Source organism: Halteromyces radiatus, assembly GCF_025201355.1.
Source record: "Halteromyces radiatus strain CBS 162.75 chromosome Unknown BX664scaffold_1, whole genome shotgun sequence".
Classification (NCBI taxonomy): domain Eukaryota; kingdom Fungi; phylum Mucoromycota; class Mucoromycetes; order Mucorales; family Cunninghamellaceae; genus Halteromyces; species Halteromyces radiatus.
The window spans coordinates 1,641,810-1,661,871 of NW_026251687.1; the positions used below are offsets into that span (position 1 = coordinate 1,641,810).

Sequence of the window (20,062 nt, forward strand, 5' to 3'; positions counted from 1 at the left end):
CATTATATCCTCCAACCCCTCCAACGATCTGTTTCTTTTTGTTTTTTATTCATTAGACTCAACCTCGAGCATTATACCCCAACTGGCAAAAGTTTATCCCTGACTCCTTCTCCTTATTTTTGAAAAATCATGCACTTGTGTCTCCTTCTTCAACCACAAATTTGGCGTCTCAGGTTATATATCCTTTATCGCCCAATCTTCGATCGGATCAACAATCTGATTCACTTTTGACTTTACTTTTATATGATCCTATGGTGACTGTACGGGTGGCTGTTTGTCATACTTTGATTGCTATGCTAGATGGTTCCAAACAATATCTTAGTGTCGCTTCTGAACGGTAAATAATAAAAAAAAAAGGAAGATCTTTATTCATTATCATTGATTAATATCTACATATTAAAAAAAAAAAAATAGGGATACAAAATCGTCATTTACATCGTTGTCAGAACGATTGGCTTCCATACTACATGACTTACATTTGGGACTTGTCTATGCATTGGTCAATGAATCAGAATCTGAAGTAGTGTGTTTGATTATGAAGGTAAGGATGAAATGATCAAGTATTACAAAAAAAAAAAAAGGAATTGAACAATTCATATATTATGTGTTGATATTTTAGGTGATGTCCATGTTAATGACCAACACTTCATATAATCGATTATCACCTGGTTATCTGTCGCAATTTTACAAAGTGATACTCAGTCATTGGAAATTAAACATATCGAACAAGGGCAAGGATGATACGGAACTACGGCAACAAATAGTGAAAACAGATGTGGGTGAAGATATTCATGTGATTATCCTGCGTACATTGGCAACCATGGTGACAGCGACTGGGGCAACAAATGAAATCCGGACACTACTTACGGGGGTACATCAAGAGGATAGCGAAGAAGAGGTCAATCCACTTTTACCATTTTTATTATCTTTAGTTGACAGTATGAATTCGAATGTGATCTCACTGGATATTCAAATGGAAGCTTGGCGTGCTTTATCCTCATGTGCAAAACATCATTTGGGTGACATCATGTTGTAAGTCATTCATTAAAAAAAAAAAAAAAGAAAAAGGAAAGATGAACGTTTATTCTTTATGAATTGTTTTTTTTTTCTAATTAGTGGCGTGTGGGATTCACTTGCATCATCATTTGAAATGGCCTTCTCACATCCAAAATTACGTACAGTGACACTTGAATTTGTGGAAGCATATGCCTCTGCCATGATCTCATTCTGTTCGGAAGAAAACAATGTTAGCGTTGAAGATTTAGTAAGTACTTTTGTCCCCTTATTTTTCATCAAATCATCTCATCTTTTTTTTTTCTCTTTACTAGTCTAAATGTACTACATGGTGGATGAAGATACTGGAAAAATATATTCAGCAAGCATCAATAGATACAACTCCAAATATAAGGGTTTTGGCTTGCGATTGTCTGGCAACTATGGCCAAAGCTGTATTTGAGAATTTCCCGGTAAGAAGGAAGATAAGAGGAAAAGGAAGGAACAACTGATTTTTTTTTTTTAAATAGGTTCGATATCAAAGATTGGCTATAGCATTATTATTACCCTTACCTGATGATGAGGAATCACAAGTCCGAGCTGCAGCATGTCGTGCTCTGGGTGCTTTTGTTCTTTTCCCCACTTTACGCCAAGATACATGTTTTGTATCTGATATGGCCACTGTGCTTTTGGATCGAATGGAGGATCAAGTGATATTGGTACGATTACGGGCAAGTTGGGCTCAAGGCAATTTATGTGATGCATTGGTGATTGCAAGGTATACAAAAAAAAAGAGTTATTACACAAATATACCATTCATTCTTTTTTTTTTAGTGATGCTGATGGATTTGATTTACGAGAATGGATTTCCATACCTACATGGATGAAAATGACAAGTACTGCCACTTCAGCTTCTTTAGATAATGATAAGGTAAGGGAAAGATGATCTCTATGGGTAGATGAAATAATCTCTTTTTTTTTTTTGTAGTTGCGATCCAATGCGGTTCGTGCCATAGGTAGTCTATTACGCATCACTCCTTTGAATTACTTTCAAGATAGACATGGAATGTTATTGGTTCGTGATGCATTAACAGGCCTAGTAAAGAACATTGAAAGTGGATCATTGAAGGTAAGCAATATACGAAAAATAATTATCAAAGGGTTGATGATTCAATTTTTTTTTTTTTTTTGAAGACACGATGGAATGCATGTCATGCAGCCAGCAACGCATTGAAAAACCGACATTTCCCTATTGGCTATAGACAACAATATGATCAAGGTGGAGAAATGTATAAAAAGGAAGATCAACAGGAATACCCATGGACAAGGATTGTTTTTCAAACATTGACAAATGCTCTCCAATGCAAGAATTACAAAGTACGTATCAATGCTTGTCTTGCTCTTGCCACACCTCATCAACGCTCATTTTATGGTCATCATCTTGTTCCTATCTATCATGCTCTTATGTCTGCTTGGTCTATATGTCATGATCCCAATGCCACTACCGAATATCAAGAATATAAGTATCAAGATCAATTGAAAACTCAGGTACAAAAAAACAAAAAAAAAATCATGAAGTGTAAATTTGACTCATCGAATTTTTTTTTTTTATTAGCTCAAGGATGCTTTACTCCATATTCATGACTGGCTACCACCAGAAGATCAAATCACCATAGACACATTATTACTAGAAACTTAGATGATCACAATACTTCCTCTCTTTTTTTTGAACGATCTGTATACAAATCACCGAATAAAACATATCACTACTTTTTTTTCATGATTATTTCGGTTTGTTTGACTAGTGTCTTGAGTAGAAAAATAAAATGAACCTAATAAATGAAGTCGTTTTCTAATCAGTCTAAAGAAATCGCACTCATACATAGAAAAAAGAAATCAGTAGGGGGTGCCTTTGATTTGCTTTTTTAATAGGAAAAAAAACAACCGTTGAAGATTTTTATTTACAGAAAAACAGAAGGAAAAAAAAATAATGAAGAGAGAATAATATAAAAAAAAAAAAATAATAAACAAAAATTAAACAAAAAAAAAAAAAGACATTCAAAAAAAAGGAGGAGATTTCTAGTAAAGATTATAACCAAGGCATCCAAGTACATTCCATTTGAGCCAATTTCTGAGGATTGGTAGCTTGAGAGATCAAATCGATCACATTTTGATTGGTTGGCTTATTCGCATTGATTGTCTAAAAAAGAAAAAAAAAAAAAAGAAGGGTCAATACACTTTCATTTTTTTTTATCTATTGTTTTTACCTTTTCAGTATCAGTCTTGCATGATAAGAATTGAGCCTTTGTAATAATTTGAGAAATATTGGTGTTGATACGATCACGGACTTGATGTTCCAATGTACCTGTGCGTTGAAGTTGTTGTTGTTGATGTGAGTTGTTGGTATACCAAGCAAATACTTCATCACGAACAAAGATACTAAGGTATTGATCCAATTCTAATTCAGGGTCAGTCAAACTTCGAGCTGTAGCCATCAAACAACTGGTGAAAAGTCCTTCAATGCCTACTGGAGTAATGAAATCTTGAATGCTAGGTGTGAATCGGAAAGGTACTACTTCACCATTGCCAAAGATAGGATTCATTTGATGGAATCCAGGTAACACTTCCATCATCCAAACACCACCAGTAGCTCTTGATATCGCAATCTTGTGAGGAGTACGGTGACCAACACTGAAGATGTAATTCATAAAAGTAGCTGTTGCATATTGTGCTGTGAATTGTTTCCTTGCCATCCAATAATCAGTATAAGAGCCCATTTCACGTAACATATACTAAATAATAATAATAATAATAATGAAAAGATGAGATCTTATGTATTTTTTTTTTTTTTTTGTTATCATACCTTGCTAAGAATATTTGAAGGAACCATTGTTGAACATATTTCATCATTGATTTCCATACGCAAATTCAATAGTTCAGCTTTTTGATTCATCACCTACAAAAAATAATAATAATAATAAAATGGTTAAACAAATCATTAGAATAAAACTATTGATTACCTTTTTTCCAGATCGAATATTTTTCTTCAACTTGTCAGCAAAGTAAACCATGGGATCATCCTTGTGGATTTGGATTGTATCACAATGATCTTCATAAATATCATGTAGAGTATAATAGGAAGGATCATCTTGAACCATACGTACATTGGGAGCCAAAGGAACAATGGCTGGGAGATGGAAGGCCAAGTTTCGAACCCGACTTTCACTACGTCGTTCGAGTACATTGTTCAAAAGACGGAATAGTTGCATCAATCGTTCTTCTCGTCGGAATTGACGTGCAGCAGGGTTTTGGATCACAAATGGATGAAGACTACCATCATGACCACGAATAGTCAAACGTCGATAACAATTACCATAGCTTCGTACCACTTCCACATCAGCTAAGAATCGATCAATTCTCAAAAAGTCATTGGCATTGTCCTTGAGCTAATATATATAGAATAAAGTTCATCAGTTTTTTTTTTTTTTTTTTTTTTTTTTTTTTTTTTTTTTTAATTTACCAATAGATATTGTCCAGGGATTTCTACATCATCAAACTTTTGATGTTGGAATTCCACCAAATAATGAGATAAAGTTTCCAATTTGAGTTTACGAGGTCGAGCATCAAACATAGCTTCAAATTTATCACGCCATAATCGTAATCTTGCTACATATTCTTCAAGATTGAGTTTATCTTTGGCGAAATCATTCACAAATGCTGTCTTCATATGTCCAGGATAGAGAGTATCAGCAAATCTTGCAATGTTGGCCACTGTAGCTTGAGTCAATTGGAGTGTGTCATTAGGATTCGTCAATCTTGATAATAATTGCTAAAATAAAATAATAATAATAATAATAATAGAAAAATACGAATGAATAGATGCCCTCCTTATTTTTCTATTTTAATATATATATATTACCTGAGCGCCTTCATTGTATAATGCTACTACTAATCTATACATATCTTCATCTGCTTGAGGTTTGAATTTGAGTTGAATTTGATCCACCATAGTTTCCATCGATAGAGCAAGTAGAGGATATCCAGTTTTCAACATGGCCATGATTTCGTCTAAAGGATGAGGAGCAGTGGCAGGAACAGAAGGAGTTACAGTTGGAGCACCCGTTGATGTTGTGGTTGTAGGTGTAGTGGTAATGGTTGGATTATTAGGCTGAGCGGAAGAAGGAGCCGTAGCTGGTGTTGCTGCTGTTGCTGCTGCTGCTGCTGCTGTTGTAGTAGTAGTAGTTGTTGTTGTTGATGGTGCTGTAGAAGTTGTGCTATCTGTAGTACTAGCAGGAGTCGTGGTAGGAGGAGGATCATTTGTTGAAGTAGGAGCAGATGATTTTTCTGATGCTGCTTTATCCTTGTTTTCCATATTACCAGTTTTATCGTCAGTTGTGTTTGTAGTTGTCGCTGCTGCTTCTGTAGACGAAGTTGTTGATGATGTTGGTGGCTGTACTGACTTTGTATCGGTTGTAGTAGAATCCGTTTCCATTTTTTCACTATCTGCTGATGCCGCCGTTGTGCTTGATTCATCCACTTCCATATCAGTGCTTTCTTCCACTTTTACCTTATCAGTATCTTCCTTAATCTTAGATTCGTCCTTGTTGTCACCATCATCACCGTCAGTTGTGCTTTCAACCTTTGTTTTGCCATCATCTTCATCCATTGGTGTAGGATCACCTCCCTCTGTCTTTGTTGCCGTGCCATTTGTTTCACTGGTCGTACTGGTTGATTTGGATTCATCGGTTGTTGTAGTTGTTTTATCTTGTGTAGTTTCACTGGTGGATGCTGTTTCTTTTTCTTCACTAACATTTCCTGTTGTGTTGTCAGTAGTATTGATATTGGAGGAAGCGGTAGTAGCAGTAGTTGCAGTAGAAGCGGTACTATCGTTGGTGGTATTTGTAGTTGAAGTTGTAGCATTCGCCTTGGTATTGGTGTTGTTTGCAAGAGAATTTGCCATAGCAGCAGCATTGGATCTCTTCATCATATCTTCTTTGGCAGTTCGTAATTGGAAATGTAAAGCCTACCAAAAAAAAAAAAGAAAAGATAAATTAGATCCTATTCATTTTTTTTTTTTTTTTTTTTTTTTTTTTATATTTTAACATTCTCTTTCTCATGATCAATATTTACCTGAGGATATTGTTTTGCAATTCGAATCAATATAGCACAAGCATGTTTTGCTTCACGATGCTGAAGAGCCGACAACAGTTGAGGTATAAAAGTGATCCAGTACCATACAGGCCATTCACCCTTGTAAGCTTCAAAGGCACGAGAAATCATTCCTTGATCATCATCCAGACTGAGTAACCAGAGCACACGCAATAAATATTTCCTTGATTTAGCGTTCTTGTAAATTCCTGCTGCTTGCAAATAACAGCTCACTGCATTGTTCGCCCAACTAAGATCCTTTGGATTTTCCTTGAATCGTCGATCATTGTATCTTCCCCATTCGGCCCACGCTTTTGGTAAGGACATATCGATTTGTACAGCATTGACATATGCTTCGTTAGCTTCATTGAAATGATCTAGATTGGCCAAAAACATTCCTTTGAGAGTAAAGAATTCCGCCTTTTGTTGAAGTTTGAAGTACATCAGATTGGTATTGTTGATCACATCCAGTCCAGCCGTCAATTCATGGTTTTGATAGTAACATTTTGCTTGTTCTCGAAGTTTCAAAAATGCTTCTTGAATTTCAATGTTGGGTAGAGTGTAAATCTTGGTCAATGAATTGATACAGACGTCGTATAGTTGATGTTTGCGTGCCACATGAGCAAATCGATTGATGATCCACGCTGTTTCATGATATCCACGATATGCAAATGAGTTGCCACTACCCGCATTTGTTGGTCCACTTTGAGCACCACTTTGAGGAGTTTGTAGTAAAGGAATCAAAGGCAAGTAGGTTCGATTGATTGCACTAAAAATATGTTGTCGCCATGCCACTAGGTTGCTCCAAACATTGATATCATCCCAGGTATTCGGTAATCGTTCCCTCCATGTTCCCAAAACGTTTCGTAATTCCGCTGACCGTTGTTCCAGATTTTGTGCTGTTGTTCCCATCAAGCTTGTGAAGATTTGACTAGCTTCTTGCAGTTCCAAATATTGCTGAAAGGTTTCCAATAAGGGTAGATGACTTTGAGATACAATAGGAGGTAAAGCATGCCAGTTCTTCAAAGACAATTGTACACCTTCTTCACAGATACGAGTGAATTCGGGAGGACCAGATTCGTTTGTTTGTGATTTGATGAGAGAGAGGAAAGCTTCAAACACCTTGTGACGAGTGGTAGGGACATCCGCCACTTGCTTCAAAGATTGTTCCAATAGTTCTCGTTCAGCTGTCCAGTCTGATAAGCGCCAAGCACATTCCAACAAGAGATTGGTGTTGCCATCATGTTTTGCCAGATCACTAAGAATATCCCATTGTTGTAACTTTTGCGTACATCCAATCCAATCATCTTCCCATAACATATATTCAGATTCTGCAAACGGAAGTACACCACTACGAGCCTTGATTTGCGCATTTTCATACATGTTTTGAGCTTGCATCCACATACCACTTTGTTCACAAGAGACAGCCACATTAGTTTCATTGTATGTGTTACGTCGTCGCCAGAGTCCATAAAACATATCTTGTTCCATCAATGAAGTATACAGTTCTCCAAGAGCATCCAGAGTACGTTCGCGATTATTTTGATCATCCTTGGAAGAGTCAGGTACCTTACCAGTAGTACATGTTCGTTGTAGAATTTCAATAGCAGTATGCCAGGCGTTGTGAGTGTGTCCAAGATATTTCACCAAATGAGGAGGAAGCTTGATGATAGTATGTGTATGTGCAATACCAGATAAAAGAGCTTGTATCACATTGGGACGTTGATCCGCTTGTTTGGAATGATAATCCTTGGCCAATAAAGTAATCAGTACCTTTGTCAAATCATGAATTTCTGTTGCATTCAAAGCAGACCAACACCGAGGAAATAGTTCCACCCAAAGATCAAATGATGTATTAGCATCGAGATACTGTAATTGTTTGGTAGTAAGGATGGCATTGTTGACATCGTATCCTTGGAGATCTCGTAAGAATTGCTGTTGATTGACCACCAAATCATGGAAAGCTGAAGGTACATCCACATTCATCATCCCGTTGTCATCATCATTTGTATTCTTCACAATGGTCTTGATAGGTTTGATCTTGAGTGTGTGAGGAGGGGATACACGAGGATTAATCTTGACCACGCCAAAGAGAATATCTAGAGCTTGATGTAACCAGAATGAGTTCGCCAGGAATTCCCAATTTTGTACACCCAAAATATAATTCAAACGATTATACAAAGTACGTCCAAGACTACGATCAAAAGTACGCATAAACTGTGTACGAATATGAGGATCCGAGCTACGAGTACCTAACAAAAATGCTTGTTCCAATCTGACCGTCAATTCTGATCTGACAAAAGAAGGATTGTTGTAAATCTTGATCACCAGGTTCAAAAAATCTTCTGTCAATTTGGCATTGTTGCGATTTTCAAATGACATCATTTTCACTAGAAGACCAGCTTTTTCCTTGATAGTTGGGAAGGTTTCCGGTTTTTCCAAAGTCCATTCACTGAGCATATTCAAAATAGTTCGTAAGAGTTGAACATCTGGTGATTTTTCAATCAATTGGATTAAACATGTCAAGAACCATCGTCGTTGATCACCAAGATGAGAGATACGTTTCTTGAGAAGATTGAGGCCGAGTATCAATAGATTGACTTGAGAATCCACATTTGCCGTAAGAACTCCACCATTAGCTGAAGATGCTGCTAATTGAGCTGCTGCTGCCGCCGCCGCTGCCGCTTGTTGACCAGGTATTTGCTGTTGTTGCTGCTGCTGCTGCTGTTGTTGTTGTTGTTGTTGTTGCTGCTGCTGTTGATGTTGCTGTTGCTGCTGTTGTTGTGATGTAGCATGTGCTGGTACTGTATGTTCTTTGGTGAGCTTTTGTAACATTTTAACTAACCCGGGGACGAAAGGATCCAAGTGTTCACTTCTGCTACTGCTTGCAGCTTCCAAAAGTTTCATCACTGCATACATGTTGTTCATACTAGCCATACCATCCGTAATCGTTGAATCCACCAGAGCAATAAAGGCTGCTATATCAGGATGTTGTGATTCTTGTTCTGTCGTTTCTGTCGATGTTGTTTGATGAATAGCTTGGAAGATATGAACCAACACAGGATGAAGAGCTGTTTGAATTCGCACGTTGTCCGATTTGATACTTATTTCCAAGAGTCGATAAAGTTGATTCATGTTGACAATAAACCATTCGGCAGGTTTGTGAGTAATGTCGATATTCAATACTTCCAAAGTACTACATACACTAGGGATCAACAATTCAGACATTTCCTTGAGAGTTAAGGTTCTTTCCAAATGAGAAAATTTGACATGCACATCAGACCACATAGATGGGACCAAAAGTTCTTTGATGAGATCCAAGACACGTTGTACTAATCTTCGTTGTAAAAGATCAGTAGGATTGGAAATAATACAAGCAAGTCGCACCAAATAACCAACTACATTCTCCCGTAATGTTAGACTAGGCACATATTCCTTCGGTTGACTAGTAGTAGTAGCAGTAGTATTGTTGTTATCTTCACCAGTCGCCATAGCCTTAATTTCACCAGAAGCCCCTTCGACTTGAGCCTTTTTTCTTGGAGAATCACCACCAGATGCTTCAGTAGCAGCACGTTTCTCTGATCCAACTGCCGTTGTTGTTGATGATGTTGTTGATGGTGTTGTTGATGATGTTGTTGATGATGATGATGTTGTTGTTGTCTGTTGTTGATCCACCTCCGTTGCTGATGATGATGATGATTTGGTATTTTCCAACCGTGTTCTTTCCCATTTCAAAATCAAATCTGCTAATTCGACAGTCAATAACTTGTGTTCAGGTGTAGCATTTTGAAGTAATCCAAGCTTGGGGAGAGTATTGACAATTTGTGGTAAGAAATGTTCACGGTAATCATAGAATAAATCAGGATGACGAACCAAAAGTTGATAGACATTTACCATTTGAGAGATACTATGAGTGTCTTCCACCACGACCTTTCGAGTAAGACGAACCCAGGTTGGTACACGTTCTGATGCTTGTAATGGTACACGTTTTGGTAACACTGGCGCTAATATATCCAAACCTTGTTTCACCAAACCACGAGCCTCGGATAAATGAGCACGCAATAGAGCAGCATAAATTTGAATGGCAATCTTGCTAGGAGTTTCGTAAGCTGCAATAAAACGGGCAATCAACACATAGGCAGCTTGTTTGCTTGTAGCATCTTCTAATCGTAAGTAATTCCATCCAAATTTGATCACTTCTTTGCGCATATCAGCCAATAGAGGAGCAGCGTATTGTACAGTCATTGCCACCAGTTGTAGTAATTCAATTCGCAGTGAGTCTTCGGTGTATTGATTATCTTCATTTGCAGAATCGGTCATCAGTTGCCCAAACATCTTGAAGTTCAACTGCTCAGTCATTTTTGCATCCCATATTTTCTCATAGCCACCATTTTTGCGAGAAAAGGCTACCAACAAAGAAGGATTGACAACATGTCGAAGCGTCATCATGTTGAGATATGGTGAAATAGATCCATCAGAGAATTGTTTCAAGAATCGTTCCAAAATCTTGCGTTTTCTAGCCGGTGATGAATGTAAAGCGATATCTTCCAAAAAGAAGGATCTTAGGAAAGATAAATCCATGACTGATTCTTGAACAAAAAGAGATACCAAATCAAATACAAGATCTATATCATCTTTATTGTTGCGAAGATAGACGATAAAGATTTTGGCAATATACAAAGATTCCCTTGTCACTTGAACACCTTGTTGATCATCCTTCTTCATTCGTTCAAATCGTGTCGGTGATCGCCAAAGTTGTAATAAACAATCCAGTACAGCACGTTGTCCATTAAGCCAAGTTGCGTCAAAGTGCACAAGTTGTCGTACTATCAGTACACCTTGATAATGTAGATTGTCGTTTTCGGTTTTGAAAGTTTTGGTCATCAAGTCAGAAGGATTCTCGGCAATTTCTTTTCGTAGTTGAGAAGCATTTTCCGTAGCCAATATAGAAATAAATAATTGACTGCATCGTGGCGTGTTGAGGCGTTCATAAAAGTAAGCAACCGTTTCAGTGGGATATCGATTCAAATACTTGATCAAATTAGGTCTGAATGGACTTGAGACCGATCTTCGAAGATGATGTTCCATGTCAAGTACAACTGTAATCAATTCATCCAAAAAGATATGAGCAGCAGATGGAAGTAGATGGAAAATGTTGAGAATAGCCACAATGATCTTGACTTCATGATTTTCATTCAGTGATTTGCCTGCCACTTCTTGAAGGACTTTAGGTTCTGCCCATTGTTTGAGATGATCCAGTAACTTTTTCCCAATTTCAACCTTGAAATAATTCGTCAAAAGTTCCAATAAACGTGCCAATCCTTCTAAACCAGCCACACTTAACGTCTTGTGATTGGAAAGAGTCGTCAAAATGGGTCTCAAACCTTGTTGTAGTAGTTCCTTGGGTAATTTGTGTTGTTGAGCCAATACTTGTTTCAATCCACGATGAGCAGCTTCTACCACTTCAGGCGATTTGGAGTATAAAGATTTGAAAAAAACTTGAATAATACGAGCACGAGTATGAGTTTGTCGTTGATTGGAGAAATCTGAACATGCCATCGCAGCAGAAAGAAGCTTGATACATACGATACGGAGGTTCATCAGTGAAGTAGCATTCTTGTATTGGGAACTGCGACTAACCAGAGCTTGATCTTCAGCATCTGCTAACGCCAGGGCTTCATGTAATAACCTGATCAATTCATCGTTGAATTCCAAAAAGGGAGGTCTCAAGGTCAAACAATAGGTAATAGCATCAATATGACCAATCTGCATGGCAAAAGGTAAAGCACGTAGAGGTTTTGCAAAGATAGGAGCCACCAATCGTTCACGAACAGGAGCCAGTAGTTCTGTTACTTCGTTCCCTGTCAAATCGGCCAACAATTGGAAAGAGGATTGAATAGTTTCACGCACCGTACTGTTGGAATTGGAAAGTTCGCTGAGTAAAAGGGCAATCAAGTTTTGGAATTTCTGTTGAGCTTCTTGAGATTCATCGTCTTCAGGTCGGTTGCACACCTTGAGTACATGAGAAAGAGTTTGAGTAGCTTCTGCAGTATTGACATTCGCCATTTCGGGTGAGGCATCTTTTAGTACAAAGAGTAAGGCACGAATAAATTCCAGTTCATGTTCCCGCATCCATTTGGTTCCCATATCCAATTGAGAGCTCATAATTGAGATACCAAGACATCCACCACGTTTCTTGTACCATTCTTGTTTATAACAGCATGAGCAGAATTGAGCAGCAAATACTCTGAAGATAGGAAGTCGCCAAACATGTTCCTTGCCGCCCATGATCACCGTTGCCGTTTCAAAACAAAGTTGTAAAGCTTGTTCCGCACATTTTCGTAAATCTGCATTTTCAGAAGCAATCACTTCAACAATGGCATCCACCAAGATAGTCGTATTCAAATTCTGTACTGTCAATCGTTCATCCATCATATCCGATAAAGGTTTAACTCCACCATCCTTGGCATCAATTGCTTCACCAACATGAAGAAGAGCAAAATGTCGACAGATATGTTGAAAGAAGGTGGTTGCATCTTCTGATAATTCTTCGATAGTTGATGCTTTCATACATGCCACTAAGATCGTTCGTAAGGAGTCTTCTTGAGCCACTCGTTTTGCAAGATACCGTGTATATCCATTTCCAGTGAGTCGTTTGGGCATCATATCACTTTCTCTAAATTTGTGTCCTACGACAGTGTTGTCTTCATCTGTTGTCGTTGTTGTAGTGGATGATGATGATGATGTTTTAGTTAATTGAGTGGAATCCGTTGACGATGATACTTCGCTGCTGTTGGCATTTGCAATATGTTCTTGTATACGCTGATAGAGTGATTGATCCAATGTATCAGTTCCTTCATCCAAATCTAACATGATGGCAATATTGGCTTTGAGGAAATCGTAAGCTTGTCGTTTATAAAACATATCCACATCTCTTCTTTCTAAAGTATTGACGGCTACTTGTAAGCATTTGTCTAGTGCCAAAGTATAAGGAGTATTGCTTGCATCAAATACAATTTCCACCGAGACTCCACTTTCACCACGTTCATTATATTCCAACCGAGGAGGACTTTTGAGCATACGCCTATTTCTTCCACCAAGTTTTCCCAATATTCGCATAGCAGCATGACTGTGTTGTTGGTTATATGGTAACGGTTTGAGATGACTCCATAAAGCATCCATTAATTCCTTCATCACTGGTGCCATAATATGATCCAAAAATTCTGGGTTCAAGTTGTCGTTGCAAAGTTCCATTGTTCGTAGACCTTGAGATACCAATTCTTGATCAGCACGTAAAGCAATCACCAATGGACGCATCAAATAGGGTAAATAAGGTAGTAAAGTACTAAGACGGACAGGTACAGCCAGACAAAGTTCAACAAAGAGATTTCTCATAGCAGGTTTGTGGGCCAAAGTAAGAAGAGAGTTGAGGTTTTCAAGAACAACTTGGAGTAATGGAGATACTTCCTTATATAGAAGTTCAAAACGACCACCACCGATACTTTTGAATAAGGCACGCAAGAGTAAAAAGTAGTTGGCAGGTTCCTTCGCCTTGGCAGAAAGCTTGAAGCACGACATCACGAGATTGCTAAGATAAGGTTGGAGAATGGATTCGTTTGTATCAGGAAAAAAATTGATAGCCATGAATGTCAACCGGAAGAGATGTAACATGACAGCAGAATAATGAATATCATCATCACCCAGTCGTTCAATACGATCAATAAGAAACTTCACCAAGATACCAGCAAAGCCTTGAGAAGATACATCATTCATCAAAAAGTATTGGGCAATATGCAGTAGAGAAGTGTTGACCAGTATACGTTGGAAAAAGAAGTCGATTTGAGAGGCGAATATTTCTTGGAATACAGCAGGATCCAATAAGGTAAAGACAACAGAAAAAAGGTCCAATATTTCTTTTTCAGGTACAGGTTGAGTGCCTAACTTTAGCGCCGCATCGTTGCATCCCACTGAATTGTCATCCTTGGTAGGATCATTAGCAACTGTAGTATGATTTGGTGGAGAACCATCAAGGCCATAACTATCGACATTGTAGTATTCAAAACACATAAGACCTTCACGGAAAAGTCTTATGAATATTTCAACATCATCTTGAGAGAAACCACGAGAGAATTGACCATAAGCTTGTAAATTGATTTCATCACTATTAGCAGGAGGATTGCAATGTCGCATACCAATGAACAGAGGCTTGAGACCAATAGCAAGATTCTTGAATAGAAATCTACCATCTATAAGAAAAGAATAATAATGATAATAAAATGTCATTAGTATATAGTTCTAATTGAATCATTTCTTTCAATACCTTTGATTCCATCGTGTGATGAGTCGGGCACAAATGTTGCTGTATGAATAGATCTAGTACGATCAAAATCAAAATCATCTTGATCCGTTTCAATATCGACATCCATTGAGTCAGGGTTTTCAACAGCTTGTTTCTTCTTTTGGTATTGACGTAAAGATGTTCCGAATTGGTTGTTAAGAGCAGCAAATTTGCTTGCAAATGCATCCAGTATTCGCATCAATAATTCCCGTCCTAGTGATAATAAAAAGAAAATCAGTACGCTTGATGCTTTTCCTATTCTTTTTTTTTTTTAATACAACTTACCTTCAGATTTGTTTGGAATTTTGATAATACAGTCAATCAGATTTAATAATAATTTACCACACATTGTTTGAATACTTGGTGCAAGAGTGCCATCATGAAGATTCCTTGAATAGATATACACAGTTCGGAAGAGTTGGGAAGTTGAGAGATCAGAACGAATGTGATGGACCAAATCAGCAAGCATACTATATGCCAATGGTCTAATAATAACAATAATAATAAAAGGAAATTAGTAAATCTGGAATAAAACTTTTTTTTTTTTTTTTTTTTTTTTTTACCGTAATGTATCATGAGATGTAACACCAGTACCAATCAACACCTTTTCATTCAATAGAAGATCAATCTTAGGAACAAAGGATGTACGAAAGTCGGTTGATAGAATATGTCTTGTTGCCACCAATAGTTCCTATAAGAAAAAAAAAAACAAGGTAAATTTGTTAGTTCCTGATATACTTTTATGAATAATGATTTTTTGATATTACTTTTCTTGTTGCAGAAGATTCTGGAGGACATTCACGTAGTAAACGAAGCACAAAATCAGGAATCTGCGTTTGATAAGGTCGTAATAGAGTTGTATAACTTCGTAGTATATAAGCCAAAAATGACATGGTCTATCAAATATAAAAAATTAAGATTCAAAAGGACTTTTTCTTTCTTTCTTTTTTTCTATTTATTATTATTATTATTATTATTTTTTTTTTTACCTTGACTTGAGCGACAATAAAATCATTGTAGACACTACGATTTTTGATTTCTGGGCTGACACCAACAAAAACTTCACCACGGGCAATTGCAGCATTTGAGGCTTCAGTTTGTGGTCGTGCTTGTAAGTTCAATGTCTATCAAATCCCAAAATAATAATAATAATAAAAAAGATTAAAAGAATAGTTCATGATGATGATAAATTCAAACTTACAGAAAAAATGAGAGGAATGAATTTCATTATATTTTCAGCAGCATAGCGACGGTGAGATTGGAATAATAATACAACAATGATAGGACATTCGGTAAGGACTTTGAAGCTGAATAAACTTTTTGCTAGGACTTTGGATGGAGTTTCCGGTATATCAGCAGCAGGAGACATTGGACGTGGAGATGTTGCTAAAAGAGCATTAGGACCAGGCTATATTATAAAAAAAAACAAAAAGTTATATCAAATGTTTCCAAATAATATATATATATATATAGAACTTACCGTAACAGAACCAGCTGCAGGAGTACTTGGAGCATCAAAGGCATCCTTTACAGTTTGTTCCATATTGCGAAAAATTTCTTGTACAATATCCAAAAAAGGTTGAACCTGGTCTTCTAGTACATGTCGAAAGGATCGATGTAAGTCAATGATGATTTTGACACAAACAACAGCATTATCTTCGTTTTCTACACGTAATAGATGCATAAGTGTTCGACATAATTCTGGTGAATATTCTTTGAGAGGTTCAGTTTGTGGTAATCGATAAATGATTTCGAGAATAATATTTCTTAATTTCTAAAGAGAATAAAAAGAAAAGTGAGTCTATATGTATATAAAAATATAATGACATAATTACTTACTTGTTCTGGTGCAGTACTGACAAACACAGGTGTGCCATTTTGTAATATATCAAGGAAGACAGGTATGAGAGTGGATAAAAACCTTGAATACTCTAGAGTTTGAAAGACTTCGACTTGATCACGTAATTCGTTGGCGATCGTTACTTTGAGACCAATACCTATTTGAAGAAAAAAGAAAAAAAAAAGGTTTAGTTCTCAAAAAGGATATAATATATTTAATATATTTCATTTATTTATTTATTTTACCCAAGTTAGGATCACCTAGTCTATGCGCGTATACTTGTAATGTTGTCATATTCACCGTGCTTTTAAAAGGAATATTTGACAGCTCCTATGCACTATAAAAAGTGGTACCTGCCAACATGAATTAAAAAAAAAAAAGAAAGGTAAATATTCTATTAGAAACGTTACAACAAAAAGAGAGCTTTAAGTATATATCATTACTTACAATATATTCAAATAAAGTATAGTATGGAGCTATGATTGCTTTGTTAAAAGACAAAAACAACTTTTAGCACGACACGATCAGAATTGACTGTTACAATAAAAAAAAAGGATAAGGTAGAACGCGCAAAAAAAAAAAAAAAATGAATAGAGAAAAGAGAGAGAGAGCAAAAAAAAAAACGGGGGATGAAAAAAAATATCCAGTATTCAAAGGAAAAAGTTCATCACGTGCGGTGGCTGACAGCCTTTTGGACTGAGTATGAAATTTAGATATGATAAAAAGAGAAAAAGAATGTATTATTATGGAAAGTGGCCCAGGCACATTCAATAAAAAAAAAAACTCTCCTTCAAACTTCATTCTTTACCCCTTCACTACTTCTCCCCTCCCTACTATAAATGATAAAAAAAAAATGGGGAGAAAATTGATTTTTATCTCTCTTTTCTTTTTTTTTTTTATTTATTTCATATTATTTTATTCTTTTAGCGTAACATCATCATCTATAGGTTATTTTAAAATGAAAAGTAATAAGAGATATGATCATGAAGCGATGATGGATTATAATAAAGAAATAAATCATCAACAACAAAGTAAAAATTAAAAAGAAGATATAATAAAAAAAATCTATATTTCAACTTTTTTATAATCTAGATACGTCTTGTTGTCATTCTATTTGTTGTATTTGCCTTCCATGTTGTCCTATTGGTATTAGATGTTTATGTTGTATAGGTTTATTAGCCATTGTTGCTGCCATGATAGTACTAGGTAGCTTGATAGCACTTTTTAAAATACCGACAGTAGATTACAATGGATTAGTAGAGAATGAAGAATCTCGTTTCAAAGTGGATGATGCTTTAGCAGCAATGGCTTTTGAAATTAATTTAGGGTTTAAATTAGGTATAGTAAATCCAAATATTGAAAGTGCTCATTTTGATAGTTTAAAAGCCACTGTAAGAAAGAATTAAAAAAAAAAAAGATTCATAAAGAGAAAGCTAATGATGCTCCTTTTTTTTTTTTTTTTTTTTATGGTTGTGGCTTGAAAAAAAACAGGCTTTCTATCCCACAGCACCGCATCAACCTGTTGGAGGAGGCAGTATTAATGATTTGACCATCAATCCATATTCTGTTACCAATATTACTTTTCCATTTCAAATCATGTATAATCCTAATAATGCTACAGCAGGCATGTTACAAGATATAGTGGATAAATGTGGATTATCTGGTTTTCCTGCAAAAGATATTGATGTGTATTATGATTTAACACCTACTGTACGTTTATTTGGTATTTTTCCTTTGTCAATCACTATTCGAAGACAAGTTAGTTTCCCATGTCCTATAGAGGTAAAGCAGTAAATAAAACAATCATCATTCGGGAATTACTTATCATGTGTTTTTTTTTGTTTTGTTTAAATAGAGTGGACTTTTTCATTCTTAAAGGATATCTTTATGTACATCATCTTTATACCATCATAATAATAATAAAAGAAAATCATCATCATCATCATCATAATAAGTAATATCATTCTGACGGACTTGATTTTTTTTTTTTTTCGTTTCTTTCCCCATAATACTCTCCACATATAATCTTTTCACTATAAGATGTCGTTTAAAAAATAAATCATATCGCGGATATTGAAATAGAATGTCGTGAGATTAGAAAAATGATGACAGAATAAAGGCAATGAAATGTCGTACCAATAGAGATAGGATTGTCGCAATCAAAATGAAAGTCGTCTTTTTTAGTTTCTCTTATTTTGATATTCACTTTTGTTTTGTCGTTGTATAAAGATGATCAAAATAATCTTTACTGTTTATCTTTTTTGTTTGATTACTCTGCTCGAAATGGATGTCATGACTTTGTATGTCAGGTCATTGATACTGAGTCTGTGCTACATAATCACTTCCTGTAAAAAAAAAAAAAAAAAAAAAAAAAAAAAAAAAAAAAAAAAAAAAAAAAAAAGGGTTAGGCGCACTATGTTCATGCAATTTGTGTGCACCTACAAAGTCCGTCACAAATTTCTGAAACTCAAAATACCGTTTCCCCTATCTTTCCCTTTTTCTTTCTTCTCTTCTCTTCTCTTCCATTCTTATTTTCTCTTCTCTTCCATTCTTACTTTCTCTTCTCTTCTCTTCCATTCTTATTTTCTCTTCTATTCCATTCTTATTTTCTGTTCTCTTCTATTCCATTCTTATTGTTATAACTTTCTTTTTTATTCAAATCATCCTGATCTCTAATGGGTCACAAACGTACCAAGCAGTTTGATGAAGATCCGTCAATAAAAAAGCCTTTGTTAACAATAGCTAATGCAGTAGAAGCCAAACAAGCTCTCGTGGATGAGATAAAACGATACATCACCTCTGAAGTCACGCGTCGTTCCGATTACACCGAAGTGAAGTCTGACCTACTCAACAAAAAACGTCTGCCAAGAGGCTTGTTACAAAACATCGACGACAGTTGTAGGAAACCGACTGGAACATTCTCTGGCAAGTTTCATCGTACAATTTCCTTCATGGACACATGGAAAGAGACAGTGGAACAATCATTTGAAAGTATTGTATCTAATGTTATATCGTCCAAATCATCATCTTCACAACAACCATCATCATCTACACAACAACCGTCATCATCTACACAACCATCATCATCTACACAACCGTCATCATCTACACAACCATCATCATCTACACAACAAGAATCATCATCATCTACACAACAAGAATCATCATCATCTACTCAACCATCATCATCATCTACTCAACCATCATCATCATCTACACAACAACCATCATCATCTACACAGAAAACAAAGGAAGAGATACGTTCACTCCACAAATCGTTTCTCACGCTCGTCAAGCAGAACATCAAAGATTCAAAGGGCATGCTGGAAAATATTTTGAAGACAGTAGAAAATGCAAGAATTGCTGTAACAATGTACTCTGAAGATATGGCGGCGCTTTTGCAGGCAACAATTCTGAAGTATGCCACAGTATCCTTTGGCAATGGTATGTCAAAAAGTGAAAAAAAAAATTGGCAGTAACTGACACTTTTTTATATAGATAATCCTGATCATATCAAATCTTCGGACCTTGTACCAGAACATGCTCATAGAAATGGAACTATACTGAACAACGGCAACTTCAATACTCTCCCTCCTCCAAGAAACAAGGAAATGCCAAGTGATCTATTTGGCTTACAACATTTACAATATTTGTATTCTTCGCATTTTAGCCATACTCTCGCATCAACAAAAGAAAAACATCCGGTTTGGGTAGATTTGGATATTGAATGGCATCACCCTGCT

At 36.2% G+C, this 20,062-nt stretch overlaps 3 protein-coding genes across 3 annotated transcripts; 2 read left to right on the forward strand and 1 right to left on the reverse strand.

Moving 5' to 3' along the window:
* Window positions 1-1,343: 1,343 nt before the first annotated feature.
* Window positions 1,344-2,637, forward strand: BX664DRAFT_255772 (armadillo-type protein; the record flags this gene model as incomplete). The annotated part of the gene is made up of 5 exons (XM_051540429.1): window positions 1,344-1,466; window positions 1,524-1,771; window positions 1,828-1,924; window positions 1,982-2,122; window positions 2,188-2,637. Coding segments are annotated over 5 exons (1,059 nt in total), but the record flags the coding sequence as incomplete, so codon positions are not given.
* A 445-nt stretch (window positions 2,638-3,082) lies between these two features.
* BX664DRAFT_310101 (uncharacterized protein) lies at window positions 3,083-16,613 on the reverse strand (the record flags this gene model as incomplete). Its single annotated transcript, XM_051542539.1, has 18 exons — window positions 3,083-3,193; window positions 3,261-3,785; window positions 3,857-3,949; window positions 4,014-4,439; window positions 4,514-4,822; window positions 4,913-5,061; window positions 5,281-6,016; window positions 6,124-8,853; window positions 8,983-14,387; window positions 14,462-14,692; window positions 14,765-14,964; window positions 15,043-15,170; window positions 15,247-15,375; window positions 15,469-15,603; window positions 15,681-15,887; window positions 15,960-16,253; window positions 16,319-16,476; window positions 16,565-16,613. 18 exons carry the CDS (start codon window positions 16,611-16,613, stop codon window positions 3,083-3,085), a joined length of 12,015 nt encoding a protein of 4,004 aa, XP_051404675.1.
* A 543-nt stretch (window positions 16,614-17,156) lies between these two features.
* On the forward strand, window positions 17,157-18,250 carry BX664DRAFT_320386 (uncharacterized protein). Its single transcript, XM_051543113.1, has 4 exons — window positions 17,157-17,350; window positions 17,412-17,710; window positions 17,811-18,101; window positions 18,175-18,250. Exons 1-4 carry the CDS (start codon window positions 17,173-17,175, stop codon window positions 18,193-18,195), a joined length of 789 nt encoding a protein of 262 aa, XP_051404676.1. The 5' UTR covers window positions 17,157-17,172; the 3' UTR covers window positions 18,196-18,250.
* The last annotated feature ends 1,812 nt before the right edge of the window (window positions 18,251-20,062 follow it).

What these genes read in the sequence shown, in the direction of transcription:
- BX664DRAFT_320386 (XM_051543113.1), top strand. Translation starts at nt 17,173, where the DNA reads ATGGGGAGAAAATTGATTTTTATCTCTCTTTTCTTTTTTTTTTTTATT. An exon ending in TTGATAGTTTAAAAGCCACT is followed by an intron (nt 17,711 to 17,810) that starts GTAAGAAAGAAT and finishes GAAAAAAAACAG; the next exon opens with GCTTTCTATCCCACAGCACC. An exon ending in GTTTCCCATGTCCTATAGAG is followed by an intron (nt 18,102 to 18,174) that starts GTAAAGCAGTAA and finishes TTGTTTAAATAG; the next exon opens with AGTGGACTTTTTCATTCTTA.